The sequence below is a fragment of the Pongo pygmaeus genome, chromosome 18 (genome assembly GCF_028885625.2).
Source record: "Pongo pygmaeus isolate AG05252 chromosome 18, NHGRI_mPonPyg2-v2.0_pri, whole genome shotgun sequence".
NCBI lineage: Eukaryota > Metazoa > Chordata > Mammalia > Primates > Hominidae > Pongo > Pongo pygmaeus.
Window position 1 is genome coordinate 72687623 of NC_072391.2, and position 16349 is coordinate 72703971.

Sequence of the window (16349 nt, forward strand, 5' to 3'; positions counted from 1 at the left end):
GATCGCGCCACTGCACTCCGGCCTGGCAACGGAGTGAGTCTCTGTCTCAAAAAAAAAAAAAGAAACCAAACCAAACCAAACCAAAACAAAACAAAACAAAAACCAGCCCCACCTCACACTGGTCAGGAATATTAATTCCATGCAACTATAGATCCAAATGTAAAACAGTAAACTACTAAAGTATTAAAAGCAAATGTGGGCCGGGCGCGGTGGCTCAGGCCTGTAATCCCAGTACTTTGAGAGGCCGAGGCGTGTGGATCACCTGACGTCAGGAGTTCAAGATCAGCATGGTTCTGGCCAACATGGAGAAACCCTGTCTCTACTAAAAATACAAAAATTAGCCAGGCACAGTGGCTCACGCCTGTAATCCCAGCACTTTGGGAGGCCGAGGTGGGCAGATCACCTGAGGTCGGGAGTTCAAGGCCAACCTAACCAACATGGAGAAACCCCGTCTCTACTAAAAATACAAAATTAGCTGGGCATGGTGGCGAATGTCTGTAATCCCAGCTACTCAGGAGGCTGAGGCAGTAGAATTGCTTGAACCTGGGAGGCAGAGGTTATATGAGCCAAGATCGTGCCATTACACTCCAGCCTAGGCAACAAGAGCGAAATTCTGTCTCAAAAAATAAAATTAAATATAAATAAATAAAATAAAAATATAAAAATTACCTGGACGTGGTGGTGGGTGCCTGTAATCCCAGCTTCTTGGGAGGCTGAGGCAGGAGAATCATTTGAACCAGGGAGGTGGAGGTTGCAGTGAGCCGAAATTGTGCCACTGCACTCCAGCCTGGGCAACAGAGCAAGACTGTCCAAAAAAAATTAAAAAGGCCGGGCGCAGTGGTTCATGCCTGTAATCCCAGCACTTTGGGAGGCCAAGGTGGGTAGATCACCTCAGGTTAGGAATTTGAGACCAGCCTCACCAACATGGTGAAACCCTGTCTCTACTAAAAATACAAAAATTAGCCAGGTGTGGTGGCGGGTGCTACCACACCTATACATGGCTAAATCTATCATTTTCACTTTTGCATAGCTGATGGGTTAAAAATGTTACTTGATGATGTTTTAACCTGCATTTCTTTAATTCCCTGGGCAGCTAAGCATGTTTTCATGCTTATTAATCAACAGCCTTCCTTTTTCTCCTTTTTATTATCATTATTATTATTATTTTTTGAGACGGAGTCTTGCTCTATCACCCAGGCTGGAGTGCAGCGGAGCAATATCGGCTCTGCAACCTCTGCCTCCCAGGTTCAAGCAATTCTCCTACCTCAGCTTTCCAAGTAGCTGGGGCTACAGGCGTGTGCCACTATACCCGGCTAATTTTTGTATTTTTAGTAGAGACGGGGTTTTGCCATGTTGGCCAGGCTGGTCTCGAACTCTTGACCTCAGGTGATCCACCCACCTCAGCCTCCCAAAGTGCTGGGATTACAGACTTGAGCCACTGTGCCCAGCCTGGCCTTCTTTTTTCTTTGTTAAAGGCTTTTGCTCATTTTTCTGTTGACTTTCTGCTTCCTCTTGATTTTGCTCTTATTTTTATGGCAAATGGTTTCTGCTAGCTTGTCATCTGTTTTTTAATCTACTTTATGGTATTTTCCCCCAATGCTTCTGTAAAAAAAAGTATTGAGACATAATTTATATAAAATATTTATATGTAAAGTATAAAATTAGATGTATAGACCTGTGAGATCGGATCACCACATCACCACAAGCAAATTCCAAAAAGTTTTGTCCTATTTATTATATTTTGAAAGTGAATTCTTTCTTTACAACTTGTGGATTTTGTGTCTTGTTCAAAAGATTGTGTCCTCTTCAAGATTATATAGTCTTCATATTTGCTGCTGCTTCTTCTTTTTTTTTTTTTTTGAGACAGTCTCACTCTACTGCCCAGGCTGAAGTGCAATGACACCATCTAGGCTCACTGCAACCTCTGCCTCCCAGGTTCATGTGATTCTCCTGCCTCAGTCTCCCAAGTAGCTGGGATTACAGGCGCACACCACCACGCCCGGCTAATTTTTGTATTTTTAGTAGAGATGGGGTTTCACCATGTTGGCCAGGCTGGTCTGGAACTCCTGACCTTGTGATCCATCCGCCTCGGCCTCCCAAAGTGCTGGGATTACAGGTGTGAGCCACCATGCCCGGCTGCTTCTTTTTTTTTTTGAGAGGGAGTCTCCCTCTGTCACCCATGCTGGAGTGCAACGTCATGATCTCGGCTCACTGCAACCTCCACCTCCCAGGTTCATGTGATTCTCCTGCCTTAGTCTCCCAAGTAGCTGGGATTACAGGTGCACACCACCACGCCTGGCTAATTTTTTACATTTTTAGTAGAGCTGATGTTTTGCCATGTTAGCCAGGTTGGTCTCAAACTCCTGGCCTCAAGTGATCCACCTGCCATGGCCTACCAAAGTCCTGGGATTACAGGCGTGAGCCACTGCACCTACCTCTTTTTTTTTTTTTTTTTGAGATGGAGTTTTGCTCTTGTTGCCCAGGCTGGAGTGCAATGGCGCGATCTCAGCTCATGGCAACCTCCGCCTCCCAGGTTGAAGCGATTCTACTGCCTCAGCCTCCCGAGTAGCTGGGATTACAGGCATGTGCCACCACGCTTGGCTTATTTTGTATCATCCTTTTTTCTTTCTTTCTTTCCTTCTTCTTTTTTTTTTTTTTAATTAGAGATGTGTCTCGCTGTGTCGCACAGGTTGGAGTGTAGTGGGGTGAATCATAGCTCATTGTAGCTCACTGCAGCCTCGAACTTCTGGGCTCAGGCAAGCCCCCCGCCTCAGCCTCCCAAGTAGCTAGGACTACAGACGTGTACCACCACGCTTGGCCGATTTTTAGAAATGTTTTGTAGACATGGGGCCTGCTCTGATGCAGGCTCAGAGCCGAGCCTGACAGCGGTATCCCACAAGATTCATTTGCCTGGCTGGTCTTGAACTCATGTCCTCAAGCGATCCTCCTGTCTCAGCCTCCTGAGGTGCTGGGATTACAGGTGTGAGTCACTGCCCCTGGCTTTGTTTTTTCTTAAGGCATAATTAAAACCTATAATTGCATGTTTATTTGTTTAGTGTCTGCACCCCGGACAAGAGCAAGGGCTATGTGTACTCTGTCCCTTACTGTGTCCCTGGGGCCTGGTACTGGGCCTGACTCATTGAATCACTCAACTGGCTGTCCTCTTAAAATGGGAGGAGTAATGCTTCCTAGGAATCAAGCCATAAGAAACTAATGTTAAGAAGTGGCCAACATTATCTGGACCATGTGTAACCAAGAGGAGAAGTGCCAAGAGCCCTGAGCACATACTCTGGGCTAGGTGATGGGAGCCCTTGTAAGTCTCTCTTCCATCTTACACGGTCTGATAGATGCTAGAAATTTGAATGAGTAGGATCAATTGCAAAGTCAAAACTTCTGCTGGCTCTTTGGGTTTCCAAAGGATGGAAATATGAAGTAGATGCTGTTCTCTAGTAGAGCATCTTAGTCAGATGCGGATATAGAAAGATCTCGGGGCCAGAAGGGTATACAAATGTAATGAGAATGAGGAGTAGGATTGGCATTGTCCAATATGGAGCACTGGCCACGTGTGGCCACCGAACATGTGTGGCTGGTCCTAAAGTCTTCGACTTGGCCGCAGTGCTGGGCTCAGCTGGTCTCGCTCATATGTCTTTATAGCTACTCCTCTCAAGCGGTGGACTCAGTTTCCCCACCTCTGAATCTGGGTGAACCCTGGACTCGCTTTGGCCAGTAGAAGATAGCAGAAGTGGCTGCATGCTGATCAGCTGGGGCTCGTGAGGGGTGGCTGGTCTAGGATGGCCTGGATTAGGACACGTGAACTCTCCTTCTCACGGTCCCTGCTTGTCCAGCAGGCTGGCCTGGGCTTTCTCCCGGGCAGAGGCAGAGGTCCAAAGCAAAGGAGCAGCACGCAGGTTCTCTTCAGGTGGAGGAAAGCAGAGGCGTCAGCCCAGATTATGCCTCTTTCACGTAAAAATGATTTTCAGCTGAAGGCAATTAAGAAGCAGAAAATATGGGAAAAGTTCAGGTTTCCCTCCCCTTTCTGCCTAAAGGCACAATATAAATTCTCCATCACTGGAGACAATCCTTAACTTTGCCCAGCCAGCGGCGGTACCAGAGGCACCACAGACAAATCCTGCTGCATTGGCTTCCTCTCAGATATTTATCTTTGCACAGTTTCTCACCTTTGGAGGCCTAAAACTTTCTTTTGTCCTGTTATTTCTCTACAGATTTATTGTGTCTTTTGGAAGATGCTGTGTAAGGCAGTGTTCTGAGCCACTGTGTTATTACTTTTCATTTAGGTTTGTCCCGTGTGATGTATGCTGCATGTATTAATGAACTGTTCTTGGGCAGGCACAGTGGCTCACACCTGTAATCCCAGCACTTTGGAAGGCTGAGCACAGGAGTTACAGATCAGCCTGGGCTACATACCGAAACACATGTGGCCCCCCAAAATACAAAAATTAGCCTGGCATAGTGATGTGCCTGTAGTCCCAGCTACTTGGGAGGTTAAGATGGGCGAATTGCTTGAGTCAGGGAGGTGGGGGTTGCAGTGAGCCGAGATGGAACCACTGCACTCCAGCCTGGGCCACAAAGCAAGACACTATCTCAAAACAAACAAACAAACAAACAAACTTCTTGTCTGTGAATCTTTTTGTTAAGGAGCCTATTTTAGGCCCTTTTGTGCTGCTGTAACAGAATACCAGAGACCGGGTAATTGATAATTATAGGCATGGGCCACCACATCTGGCCTGATATACCTCTTTCTCACTGAAGACACAGGTGGATATAAAGGCCAATGGCTTTGATGGAGTGTGGTGCCAGGGGCATAAGGGGAACAGAGTCCAAGCTGTGTGTGCATGTGAGTGTGTGTGTGTGTGTGTGTGTGTGTGGGGTGCATGTATGTGGCACATGTGGGATGTTCAGAAGCAATATCACCAGATTTTGCTCCCAGCTGGGCCTGGGGCACCCATTTTCAGCTGCTTCAGGATGCATTCCAAGAGAGGAGAGTCTAGGGGAAAGAAAGAGTTTGGGTAGAGGCCAAGTCATCTGAACTGTTAATAGAAAAACGTTAGAGAAATTAAATTAAGCAGACTTTCTTTGAGCAAAGAAAATTTATGAATCGGGCAGCACCCTGAACCAGTAAAGGTTCAAAGTGCTCCACCCAGCAACACTGGCAGGCCAAATTTTTTGGAAGAGAAACAGTCTGATGGGGTACAGCTCAGCATTTGCCTTATATGGACTTGGTCTGATCAGTTGGCAGCCTGTGACTGGTTAAAGCACAGCTGCTGTGACTTGCTGAGATTCAGCTATTTGTTACAAGAATATATAGTCTCAGTTGGGAGGCAGTTTACTTAAATATTAAGTTAGGTTGCAGTTCAACAGGTATGGCAGCAGCTTTGGGCTAAATTCTTTTTTTTTTTTTTTGAGACGGAATCTTGCTCTATCACCAGGCTGGAGTGCAGTGCACAATCTCAGCTCACTGCAACCTCCACCTCCCGGGTTCTAGCAATTCCTCTGCCTCAGCCTCCCGAGTAGCTGGGATTATAGGCATGTGCCACCATGCCCAGCTAATTTTTTGTATTTTAGTAGAGATGGGGTTTCACCATGTTGGCTAAGATGGTCTCGACCTCCTGACCTCATGATCCGCCCACCTCGGCCTTCCAAAGTGCTGGGAACTTTGGGCCAAATTTAATTGAATTTAAACATTTCTGCCTTTTGGTCAGCCTCTTAATTTTGAGAGATTGACCAAAACCTTGGGCTCTGACTCCATTTTCTGTCACCATCATAACGGACTTGTTTTGTTTCAGTATCAACTTCACAATTTCACCTTAGTTGGACAATTCTTTATGCTTTCTTCATGTTTTTGTTATTCTAACCCTAACAGACCAGTTGATGTATAAAGAATGGCTGCATAGGAGTATGTAAGACTTCCCAGGGGAGGCAACACATCAGAGAGACTATTATTATTATTGTTTTATTATTATTATTTTTGACAGGGAGTCTCGCTCTGTTACCCAGGCTGGAGTGCAGTGGTGCAATCTTGGCTCACTGCAACCTCCATCTCCCGGATTCAAGCGATTCTCCTGCCTCAACCTCTTGAGTAGGTGGGATTAGAGACATGCACAACCACACTGGCTAATTTTTGTATTTTAGTAGAGACAGGGTTTCACCATGTTGGCTAGACTGGTCTTGAACTCCTGACCTCAAGTGATCCACCCACCTCGGACTTCCAAAGTGCTGAGATTACAGGCTTGAGCCACTGTGCCTGGCCTATTATTATTATTTAAGATGGAGTCTTGCTCTGTCACCCTGGCTGGAGTGCAGTGGTGCAATCTTGGCTCACTGCAACCTCCACCTCCTGGATTCAAGAAATTCTCCTGCCTCAACCTCCTGAGTAGCTGGGATTACAGGCATGCATAACCACACCGGCTATTTTTTGTATTTTTAATAGAGACAGGGTTTCACTATGTTGGCCAGGCTGGTCTCGAACTTCTGAGCTCAAGCGATCTGCCTGCCTTGGCCTCCCAAAGTGCTGGGATTACAGGCGTGAGTCACTGTGCCCGACCAGGGAGACTATTATGATGGCTATGGGTGGACAATGCCAAGAAACTGAAGTACACTCCTTATCAGGAGTTTCAACAAACAACTAGTCAAAATCAAATAACTCAAAGTCCATGCAATAAAGATAGTTCAATAGCATTTGAGTCCAGTTGGTCAGTCTTTGTTCTGGGGATGATGGTGATTAAAGGCCAAACTCACCCCATTAAATGAGAGATCTATATTAGAGAGGTTGCAACAGTGGGCAAGCAGCGTTTATAAACAGAAAAAGGAAGTGGCATTGGATATAGGCTGATTGGTTACAGCTCAACCATTGTCTAATTTGGACACATCTGGTCAGTCTGCAGTCTGCCCCTGGCTGAAAGCTGGCTGCTATGATTGGAGGAGACTCCTTTCTTCTTACAAGAATATACTCCCTGGTCAAGTTGTAGTTTGTTTACATATTAAATAAGGTTACATCCCAGTCAAATCCTCCCTACAAAGTATCCCCTATTCTGACCTCTATCACCATAGACTAGTTTTTCTGCTTTAAATAAATGGAATCACACAATTAAAAAAAAAAAAAAAAGAAAAAAATGAGGTTACAGTTCACTAGACTGCAGGACTTTTGAACAAATTTATTTACTTATTTTTTTGATAGAGTCTTGCTCTGCCACCCAAGCTGGGGTGCAGTGACATGATCTCAGCTTACTGCAACCTCCACCTCTGGAGTCCAAGTGATTCTCCCACCTCAGCCTCCCAAGTAGCTGGGATTACAAGAGTGTGCCACCACGCCCGACTAATTTTTGCATTTTTAGTAGAGAGGGGGTTTCACTATGTTGGCCAGGCTGGTCTCGAACTCCTGACCTCAGGTGATCCACCCGCCTCAGCCTCTCAAAATGCTGGGATTACAGGTATGAGCCACCGCGCCCGGCCTGGCACACATCTAATTTAATTTAGCAGAACTTACTCCCTGTGCCCCGAAGAGGTAGGGGCAAGAGGTGCTTTCCATGAAGAGTGCACCTGATGAGAAGGCAGCTCCAGAAGACTCAAAGGAAAACCGAGAATCAGGAGAGAAAGAAACGTGCAGTTCTTGCCTACTTCAGGGGAGGACCCCAAACTCCTGGTTAATAGTAGGGACCTGCTTCCCCATGTGCCCCAGCTCCCTCTCCACCATGCAGTCGCCTCCTGGGCCTAGCGACCACAATTCGGGGCCTGCTCTAAGGCCCAGAGTTCTCAGTCAGGCGATGCCCAGCTGAAGTGGTCTGGGCCTCGTGGCAGCACCAGATCCAGGGTGAGGTCATGCTGCTGGTCCGCAGAGTACACAGGCCGGTAGCCCAGCAGCTGCAGCGCGCCGGCGCACACCTCCTGCACGCGCAGGATCTTAGTGAAGGGCAATGCGTGGCGCCAGGCCTGGGAGACGTTGCGCGCACTCCTAGACGAAGTCTGGAAGGCCTCGATTGGCTTGCCGATCCCCGACCCGTGGGTGATGTTGTGGATCCAGGCCTCGAGCTGTGGCGTGAGGGTCAGGCCGGTGAAGGCGTAGAGTGCGCGGATCTCTGCCAGCGGCTCCCGCGCCAGGTCCTCGAAGCGCACCAGGCGGTAGCGGCCGCGCAGGAAGGGTGGCGGCTTGAGTGTGGCGGCCTCGGCGATGCGCACGTGGCTGCGGCACACCTCGCGAATCAGGCGCAGGTGAGGGTCGGCCTCCACCCACTTGCCGTTGGTGCCCAGCACGATGCCGTTGTCGCGTGCCAGTGCCGGGCCTGCCGCCTCCCGGGAGCGCAGCACGGCCCGCGGGTCGCGCACCAGGTGCACGATGCGCAGATTGAGCGCGGGGTCGCTGAGCAGCGGGTAGAGCACCTGCAGGTTGAAGAAGCGCACCTCCTTGAGCACCACATGGCTGTAGGAGCGGCAGGCCTCCCCGGCCAGGCTGAAGGGCTGCCGCGTGCACAGTGTCTTGCATACGTTCTCCCTGCTGATGGTGCCTCGGGGAAAGGCGCTGCAGGCGGGCGGCGAGCACAGCGCGCGGCTCGTTGCCCACATGAAAAAGGCGGACAGGTTTCGGTTCTGCGGCATGTAGGCATCAAACACGTCCATGTCGCACAAAAAGATGGAGCGCATCAGGTCGCGCACGGCCATGTGCAGCGTTGCGGCACTGCCCTGTGACAGGGTGGTCCACACATGCCACGCGGGCTCCATCAGGTAGAAGACGTCGGGGTGCTGGCTGAAGAGCTGCCCCACGAAGGATGAGCCCGAGCGCCACGAGGACAGCACCAGCACGTGCACACGATCCTCGCCGCCGGCTGGGGATGAGGGCCCTGGCCGGGAGACGACGAAGAGCAGGAGGCAGGTGGTCTGTGCCAGGAGGAGCACCGTCACTGTCTTGCTGGAGAAGCGTGGCAGCCACATGCCGGCGGCTGGGGGCCTTCGGGTGGAGTGGGCAACTTTAGAGACCGGGGCCCTCATGCCCATCCCACGCCCAAATTACTGCCCAGTGCCCTCAGGGATCAGCCCTCGGATGCGGCTACCCTACCCACTGGACTTCCCAAGACTCCCAAGGTCTCAGTCGAGCGCTTTCCCAGGAATATGGAGTCAAGACATAGGCCAGAATGTAGTCTGCGCTCAGAGCAGAAGTCCAGTTGCAGAAAAATGTGGGATATCCTCAAACTGTCTATCTACCCACCCACCTACTTACATACCTACAGGCTATCTATCTGTAGAGAGAAATACTATGTTTCAAAGAGAACTCCTGTCTTTTGCTTCAGGATACTTCTTAGAGAGACCCTTTCAGGTTGTGGAGCTAAAAGGGCTTGATGGGGGCTTCGGTGCATGTCAGAGCACCACCAGGCTTGCCGAGGTTGAATTCTGGCTCTGCCACTTCCTAGCCTATGGTCTTGCTTATGAAGTTCACTTAAATCTCTCTGTGACGGATCACTTTACCCGTGTGTAAAAGAGGGATAATTCTGGTACCTGGCTCACAGGATCTGGGAGGATTTGGGGGTTATCATAATGCAGATGGGGGAAGGGAACATGCAGTCATGCCCATAACTGAGGATTGCACCTTTTATATGGTGTACTTCTGCATTATATAAATTTTTTAACAGGAAGGTATAAAACTTTTGTTGGCTGGGCACGGTGGCTCACGCCTGTAATCCCAGCACTTTGGGAGGCCGAGGCGGGCGGATCACGAGGTCAGGAGATCGAGACCATCCTGGCTAACACGGTGAAACCCTGTCTCTACTAAAAATACAAAAAATTAGCCGGGCGTGGTGGCAGGCACCTGTAGTCCCAGCTACTCAGGAGGCTGAGGCAGGAGAATGGCGTGAACGTGGGAGGCAGAGGTGGCAGTGAGCCGAGATTGTGCCACTGCACTGCAGCCTGGGTGACACAGCGAGACTCCGTTTCAAAAAAAAAAAAAAAGAAACAACAACAACAAAAAACTTTGTCATTAAAAATAAGCAAGTAAATAAAGTGGACAAAGAACAGCAACTGTTGTCATCACTGGTGGGGAGTGTAGTGCTGTAGGCAGCATGGGCTCCAGAAGGAGGGTGTCCTAGAGCCCTGTGGGTTTGCAAGACCAGTTGATGGGGAGCTGGGATGGAGCCAGAGAAGCAGAGAGGTGAGAGCAGAGTACTGTCCCAGCCAGCTGAGGGGACTCACCACCGTCCAGGGCTGCTGGGAGAGCTGCAACGCTGATCACAAATCCATGGGAGATGTCTCGACGTCTGGCAAAGCAGGAAGGAGAGGAGATCAGAGCCCTACAGAGAGACAGCCCCATACATAGAAAGCTCCCCATGGTGGGAGCAGAGCTGTCCTGCCTGTCTTTTGCTTCAGGATACCTCGTAGAGAGACCCTTTTGGGTTGTGGAGCTAAAGGGCTTGATGAGGGCTTAGGCAGATGTCACAGCACCACCAGGCTTGCTGAGGTTGAATGAGTCTGAGTAGGGCATTTCTCCAAATGGCTGGGAACTGGCGGGGTCTCCTGTTGGATGGAGGCGAGAGAGCTGACTCCAAATCCCAGCACTGCCAATGGGGAGCTATGAGACCTGGGGCAAGTGACTTAACTTCTCTGAGGCTCAATTTCCACCTCTGTAGCATGGGATTTGCAACATTTAATCTCTTAGAGCTGTTGTGACGGATGCTGCTGCAAACACCTATGAGGGGAGGGCCTGGGGAAGCATTCCTTACACACATGCCCCTGTTACTGTTACTGTCCCTGTGCTGAGCTACATCTGGAGAGGAAGAACCCCCTCCACCTGGGGAGTCTCCCCACAGAGGAGACACGCACAGGCCACCTACTCGTCCAATCCCTGTATCTCCCAGGCCATCTTCTGGCCTCCAACCACCCTGAGCCTTTAGCGGATTTTAAGAATGTCACGTATGTCTCACAGGGTAGAAGGAACACTGAGCCGGCCTTCTGCATTCCAAGGTCCCAAAGTGTTCTTCTGTTTGCACCTGTTGCATCTGCAATGATCTCAAGGCCGGGTGACTTTGGAAGGGAGGAGTCTGGAAGTTTTCTCCTTACTCCTGCATCCTTTGCTCCTTGCCTGCCCCCTTCCCCTGTCCACATCACCCACTGAGAGAAGCCAGGGTCTAACTTGTGAGCAGATCTCATCTCTGCTCCTTCCCCTCAATGTGGGGACAGGAGTGAGCGGAGGATGCCCAACACCTCTATCACCTGCTGACTCCCGAGCTACCTTCCGGATCCCTACACCCACTCCTGGAAAACCTGGAAAATGAGGAGAGTAGCCCCCCACCTCCGCTACACGTGTGACTGTACTTTTCCCAGTGCTGGCTGATGGATGATGGGCTCCCCTGCCAACAGAGTGCCAGAAAGGAAGGGAACTCATATTTGCTGACTTCAGTGATCACAAGTGCTAGGTGCTTCAAGTCCACTGGATGATTTCACTCAATGGGTCCTGAGGTGGGCATGATGATGTCAATTTTTCTGGTGAAGGACTCAAGGCTTGGAGAGACAGCAAGAAAGCTGGGACTCCAGGACTCCTGTTCCTAAGCTCCTGGCACTTCTGATCCCAGGCTGTGGGCCTCTCCCACCTGTGATTGCCCCCTGCAGAGTGCAGGATCCTGCTGCTCTGGCCCAAACACAGTTGTCCTGGCCAGCCCAGCCCTTCCCTGGGTAGGGAGGATCTTGATCCCAAGCTAAGGTGTTTGTTACCTGTGTTCCAGGAAAGCCAGAGGTCTTCTTAAGAAGATGGTTGAATCACTCTACGCCACACAGAGTCTCCAGAAGACCAGTTACTCACTGGGAGCTTTCTGATAAGGAGCCTTACATTCAGCACAGTGGACAATTGGCCAAGGGTGCAAAGTTAGGGAGAACCAGTCAGGCAGGCCCTGTGATATGTACTTTCATCTTCGTGATTGAATGTTATCCTCCCGAGTCCCTCGGAGGTAGAAATAACCATCCCTGTCTGTTTTAATTGAAGCAGTGGGGCTCAGAGACATGAATACCCAGTAAGAAAGAGGCAGGGCAGGGGCTTAAGTCCAAGAGCCAGACTCCCAGTGCAGGGCTCTGTGGTGGGTCACACTCCTAAGCCTTTGTCCAGTGAACTCTTCCACCCTGGAAGGACTATCCCCTTCCCCTCTAAATTCTTCCCTTTTCTGATTCTTTTCTGGGGGTACATATTTATTACATGTTTAACTTTTAGAAAAATAATACAAACAGGTCACACGAAATTCAAAAAGTAGAGATGAGGGCATTGAGGCCTCAGCCTCCCAAAGTGTTGGGATTACAGGCGTGGGCCATAGCACCCGGCCAAAATGCAATTCTTGACTGCCTTGCCTCTGTGTAAAAGGGGAGAGAAAGGAAGTCAACATCTGCATTTGCTAGATGTTGGACACAGTGGCTTACGCCTGTAATCCCAGCACTTTGGGAGGCCTAGGTGGGTGGTCACCAGAGGCCAGGAGTTCAAGACCAGCCTGGCCAACAAGGCAAAACCTGTCTCTACTAAAAATACAAAAATTAGGCCAGGTACGGCGGCAGGTGCCTGTAATCCCAGCTACTTGGAGGCTGAGGCAGGAGAGTAGCTTGAACCCAGGAGACAGAGGTTGCAGTGGCCGAGATCGTGCCATTGCACTCTAGCCTGGGCAACAAGAGCAAAACTCCATCTCAAAAAAAAAAAAAAAAAAAAAAAAAAAAAAAAATTAGGCCAGGTGCGGTGGCTCATGCCTGTAATCCCAGTGTTTTGGGAGGCCAAGACGGGTGGATCACCTGAGGTCAGGAGTTCAAGACCAGCCTGGCCAATATGGTGAAACTCCATCTCTAAAATTAGCTGGGCATAGTGGCTCATGCCTGTAATCCCAGCTACTCGGGAGGCTGAGGCAGGAAAATCGCTTGAACCCAGGAGGTGGAGATTACAGTGAGCCGAGATGGCGCAATTACACTCCGGGCTCTGTGACAGAGTGAGACCCTATCTGAAAAACAAAAACAAAAACAAAAGCAAAAATTTGGGCCCAGTGCCGTGGCTCACGCCTGTGATCCCAGCACTTTGGGAGCCTCAGGGGGGCGGATCACCTGAGGTCAGGAATTGGAGACCAGCCTGGCCAACATGGTGAAACACCGTCTCTACTAAAAATACAAAAATTAGCTGGGTGTGATGGCGCGCGTCTGTAATCCCACCTACTCCAGAGGCTGAGGCAGGAAATCACCTGAGCCCAGGAGACAGGCTGCAGTGAGCCAAGATCGGGCCACTGCGCTTCAGCCTGGGTGACAGAGTGAGACTCCGTCTCAAAACAAACAAGAAAACATTTCATAGGCACCTGTACTGTCCTGGGGACCAGAGGGCCTTTCCTGAAGCCTAACATCAAGCCCCTAGAGGCAGTGAGGCACGACTCCAATTCCCCTGAGTCTGGTTCCAAATTAACTCACCAAGCTATTTTTTCTCAAGAATTTTATGGAGAGCTTTTGAAAGCCACACCCTTTGAGACCCAAGTATGGAATAAGAACCCGCACCCCGACCCCTGCCCTGTGCAGTCAGGATTCCCGCGTGCAGCCGAAGCCCCAGCAAGACACTTCCAAACCAGCGCTAGCAGGGGAGATGAGCTTTCCACGTTGCTGATGGAAAAGCCACCCCCAGCTCTTCTCGCCAACCCAGGTCCCCGGTGCAGGACAGAGGAGCGTCACAGCTGGGCCACTGGCCCGGCCCCCAGCCCAACCGAGTGTGGTGACATCCCCCGTGGAGAATGAAGAACCAAAGTACCTCAAAGCTTGGCGTGTCTGCCCGACCTGGAGCGGCAGCGAGAGAGACGCCTCCCTCCCTGGGCTCAGCAAAAGCTCCCAGACGTCGTCTCTTCCAATTTCCACCAAACAGCCAGCTCTTTCTCTTCACTGGGAGGGTCCGCAGGGGCTGACTTGCTCCTTACGGTCCCAAGACTATTAAGGGACACCCGGTGAGGCCGGGAAAGGAGCTCTAAGAGGCATGGACGAGAGTCGGGGGTGACCAAGCCACTGGAAGCTCCTGGAGACTCGAGGTAGAACGAATCTGGGAACAGGGCAGGAGTCCCAGAATGCGATGTTGAGGATGGGGGTGTCCTGGGGCTACCACAGGGAAGGACCCGGCGCAGAGCTCCCTCTGGAACCCGGCACTACGGCCCGCGCCCTCTACTCCCCGCGCGCCGGCCGGCAACCCTCGGCGCTGCCCCGCAATCCTCAGCGCTGCCTGGTGAGGCGCTTTCAGATGTGGTCCCACGGTGGCCGGCGGGAGCCAGGGATATGAGAGAAGGAAGGAAGGAGCAGGTTTTGCCCCCAGCTCCCTCTCCCCAACCCCGACCAAGGGGCCATGCCTCGGGGAGGGGCGCTGGCCAAGGGCAGGGCAGCAGGGCCCAGGTGGGCTGGGGCTCTAAGAGGCGCACCTTTTAGCCAAGGATGTCAAAGGACGCTGGCAGAATCACTTCTCATCTAACTGACCACAAATGAACGTTGTAACCCTTCCCCACACCCGCAATCGCCAGAGAACCTGGGAGCTCCCGGGAGGACAAACGCCCTAGTGAAGGAAGTCGAATCTTAATCTTGGCCCTCCTCGCTCTCGGGGGCATCCTTGCAGCCAAGGGACTTGGAATCCAAACCCTTCCCAAGGCCCCAACCTCAGCCCTAAGCCAAGACCCAGGCACCTTGATAACACAGGAATCCGTGCAGCCTCCCGGTGCAGTGTCCCAGCTGGGAGGAGTTGAAAGACCAGGTGGCCTTAGGAGCTGTGCCCTCCCTGCCCTAGCCTCCGCCCAGAGGCGCAGGCTTGATAACAGGTTCCAATGAACACAGGATATGTTTCAGTATATAAAAGCTCCCCACCCATCCCTTACAAATAACAGGTCAGCCTGGCCTGGTGGTACACGACTGTAATCCCGGCACTTTGGGAGGCAAGGCAGGCAGATCACTTGAGGTCAGGAGTTCAAGACCAGCCTGGTCAACGTGGCGAAACCCCATCTCTACTAAAAATACAAAATTTAGCCATGCATGGTAGCACATGCCTGTAATCCCAGCTACTAGGTAGGCTGAGACAGGAGAATAGCTTGAACCCCAGAGGTGGAGGCTGCATGAGCGGAGATGGGGCCATTGCACTCCAGACTGGGCGACAAAGCGAGACTCCATCTCAAAAACAAACAAACAAATGGGCAGAGTCCAGTAATCTGAAAAGGATAGAGCATTGGGAGGTCCTTTAATCCATGGTGGTATCTGAAACGAGAAGTCCCTGCTGCTGGGAGTAGAAATTAGCACAGTCTTTCCTGGCTGTGGTTTGGCAATGAATTAAGATCCTTAACAATGGTCATAAGTTTTTTGAATGTATCTTAAGGAAATAGACCAGCAACAAGGATTTCTACACAAGGTTTGTAAAAGTGTTATTTATGGTACTAAAAAGGTTACAACAAAAAAGATTAGAAAGATGTGTGCCAGAATGCCAACCATAATAACTTCTGTGATCAAACTGCTGTGATCCCAGCACTTTGGGAGTCCAAAGCAGATGGATCACTTGAGGTCAGGAGTTCGAGACCAGCCTGACCACCAGGGTGAAGCCCTGTCTCTACTAAAAACACAAAAATTAGCCGGGCATGGTGGTGGGCACCCGTAATCCCAGCTACTCGGGAGGGTAAGGCAGGAGAATCACTTGAACCTGGGAGGTAGAGGCTGCAATGAGCTGAGATCATGCTACTGCACTCCAGCCTGAGTAACAGAGTAAGACTCTGTCTCAAAAAAAAAAAAAAAAAAAAAAAAAGAAAAAGGAAAGAAAAACCACCTACTGGGTACTACGCTTATTACGTGGGTGAAATAATCTGTACACCAAATCCCCAGGATGTACAATTTAGCTATATACGAAACCCATACATGTATCCCATGAGTCTACAATAAAAGTTGGAAGGAAAAAAAAAGAAAGAAATAATTGCTTTATTAGCCTTACATGATGGAATATTGGGGGGGTCTCATCTGACTTAAGCCGAAACTGTACTAATCATTTGGCAAAATCAGGAGTCTTTCTGCCTCCAAATATTCAGTAATAACATCAAACCCTAACTTAGCTATGGGTCGGAGCTGAGTTAATAAAATCCTCTGTATTTCTTCTTTTTTTTTTTTTTTTGAGATGGAGTCTAGCTCTGTTGCCAGGCTGGAGTGCAGTGGCGCAATCTCGGCTCACTGCAACCTCTGCCTCCAGGGTTCAAGCGATTCTCCTGCCTCAGCCTACTAAATAGTTGGGATGACAGGCATGTGTCACCACACCCAGCCAATTTTTGTATTTTTAGTAGAGATGGGGTTTCACCATGTTGGCCAGGATGGTCTCGATCTCCTGACCTTGTGATTTACCCACC

The 16349-nt window shown here is 50.3% G+C and overlaps 1 protein-coding gene across 5 annotated transcripts; it reads right to left on the minus strand.

The window, feature by feature from the left end:
• Positions 1–6213: 6213 nt before the first annotated feature.
• CHST5 (carbohydrate sulfotransferase 5) lies at positions 6214–16269 on the minus strand. Of its 5 annotated transcripts, XM_063654553.1 has the most exons (4): positions 13751–16269; positions 11710–11807; positions 10195–10259; positions 6214–8959 (listed from the first exon to the last, which is right to left on the minus strand). In XM_063654553.1, the coding sequence occupies exon 4, from the start codon at positions 8941–8943 to the stop codon at positions 7771–7773; it is 1173 nt and encodes a 390-aa protein (XP_063510623.1). In that variant the 5' UTR covers positions 8944–8959; positions 10195–10259; positions 11710–11807; positions 13751–16269; the 3' UTR covers positions 6214–7770. The 5 variants fall into 5 exon arrangements, with proteins under 5 accessions (XP_063510623.1, XP_063510621.1, XP_063510619.1 ...); XM_063654551.1 differs by having other exon boundaries at positions 10195–11807; XM_063654549.1 differs by having other exon boundaries at positions 10195–11819.
• Between the last annotated feature and the right edge of the window lie 80 nt (positions 16270–16349).

Excerpts from the sequence above, each read along its gene's own strand:
- CHST5 (XM_063654553.1), bottom strand. The coding sequence starts at position 8,943 with ATGTGGCTGCCACGCTTCTCCAGCAAGACAGTGACGGTGCTCCTCCTG.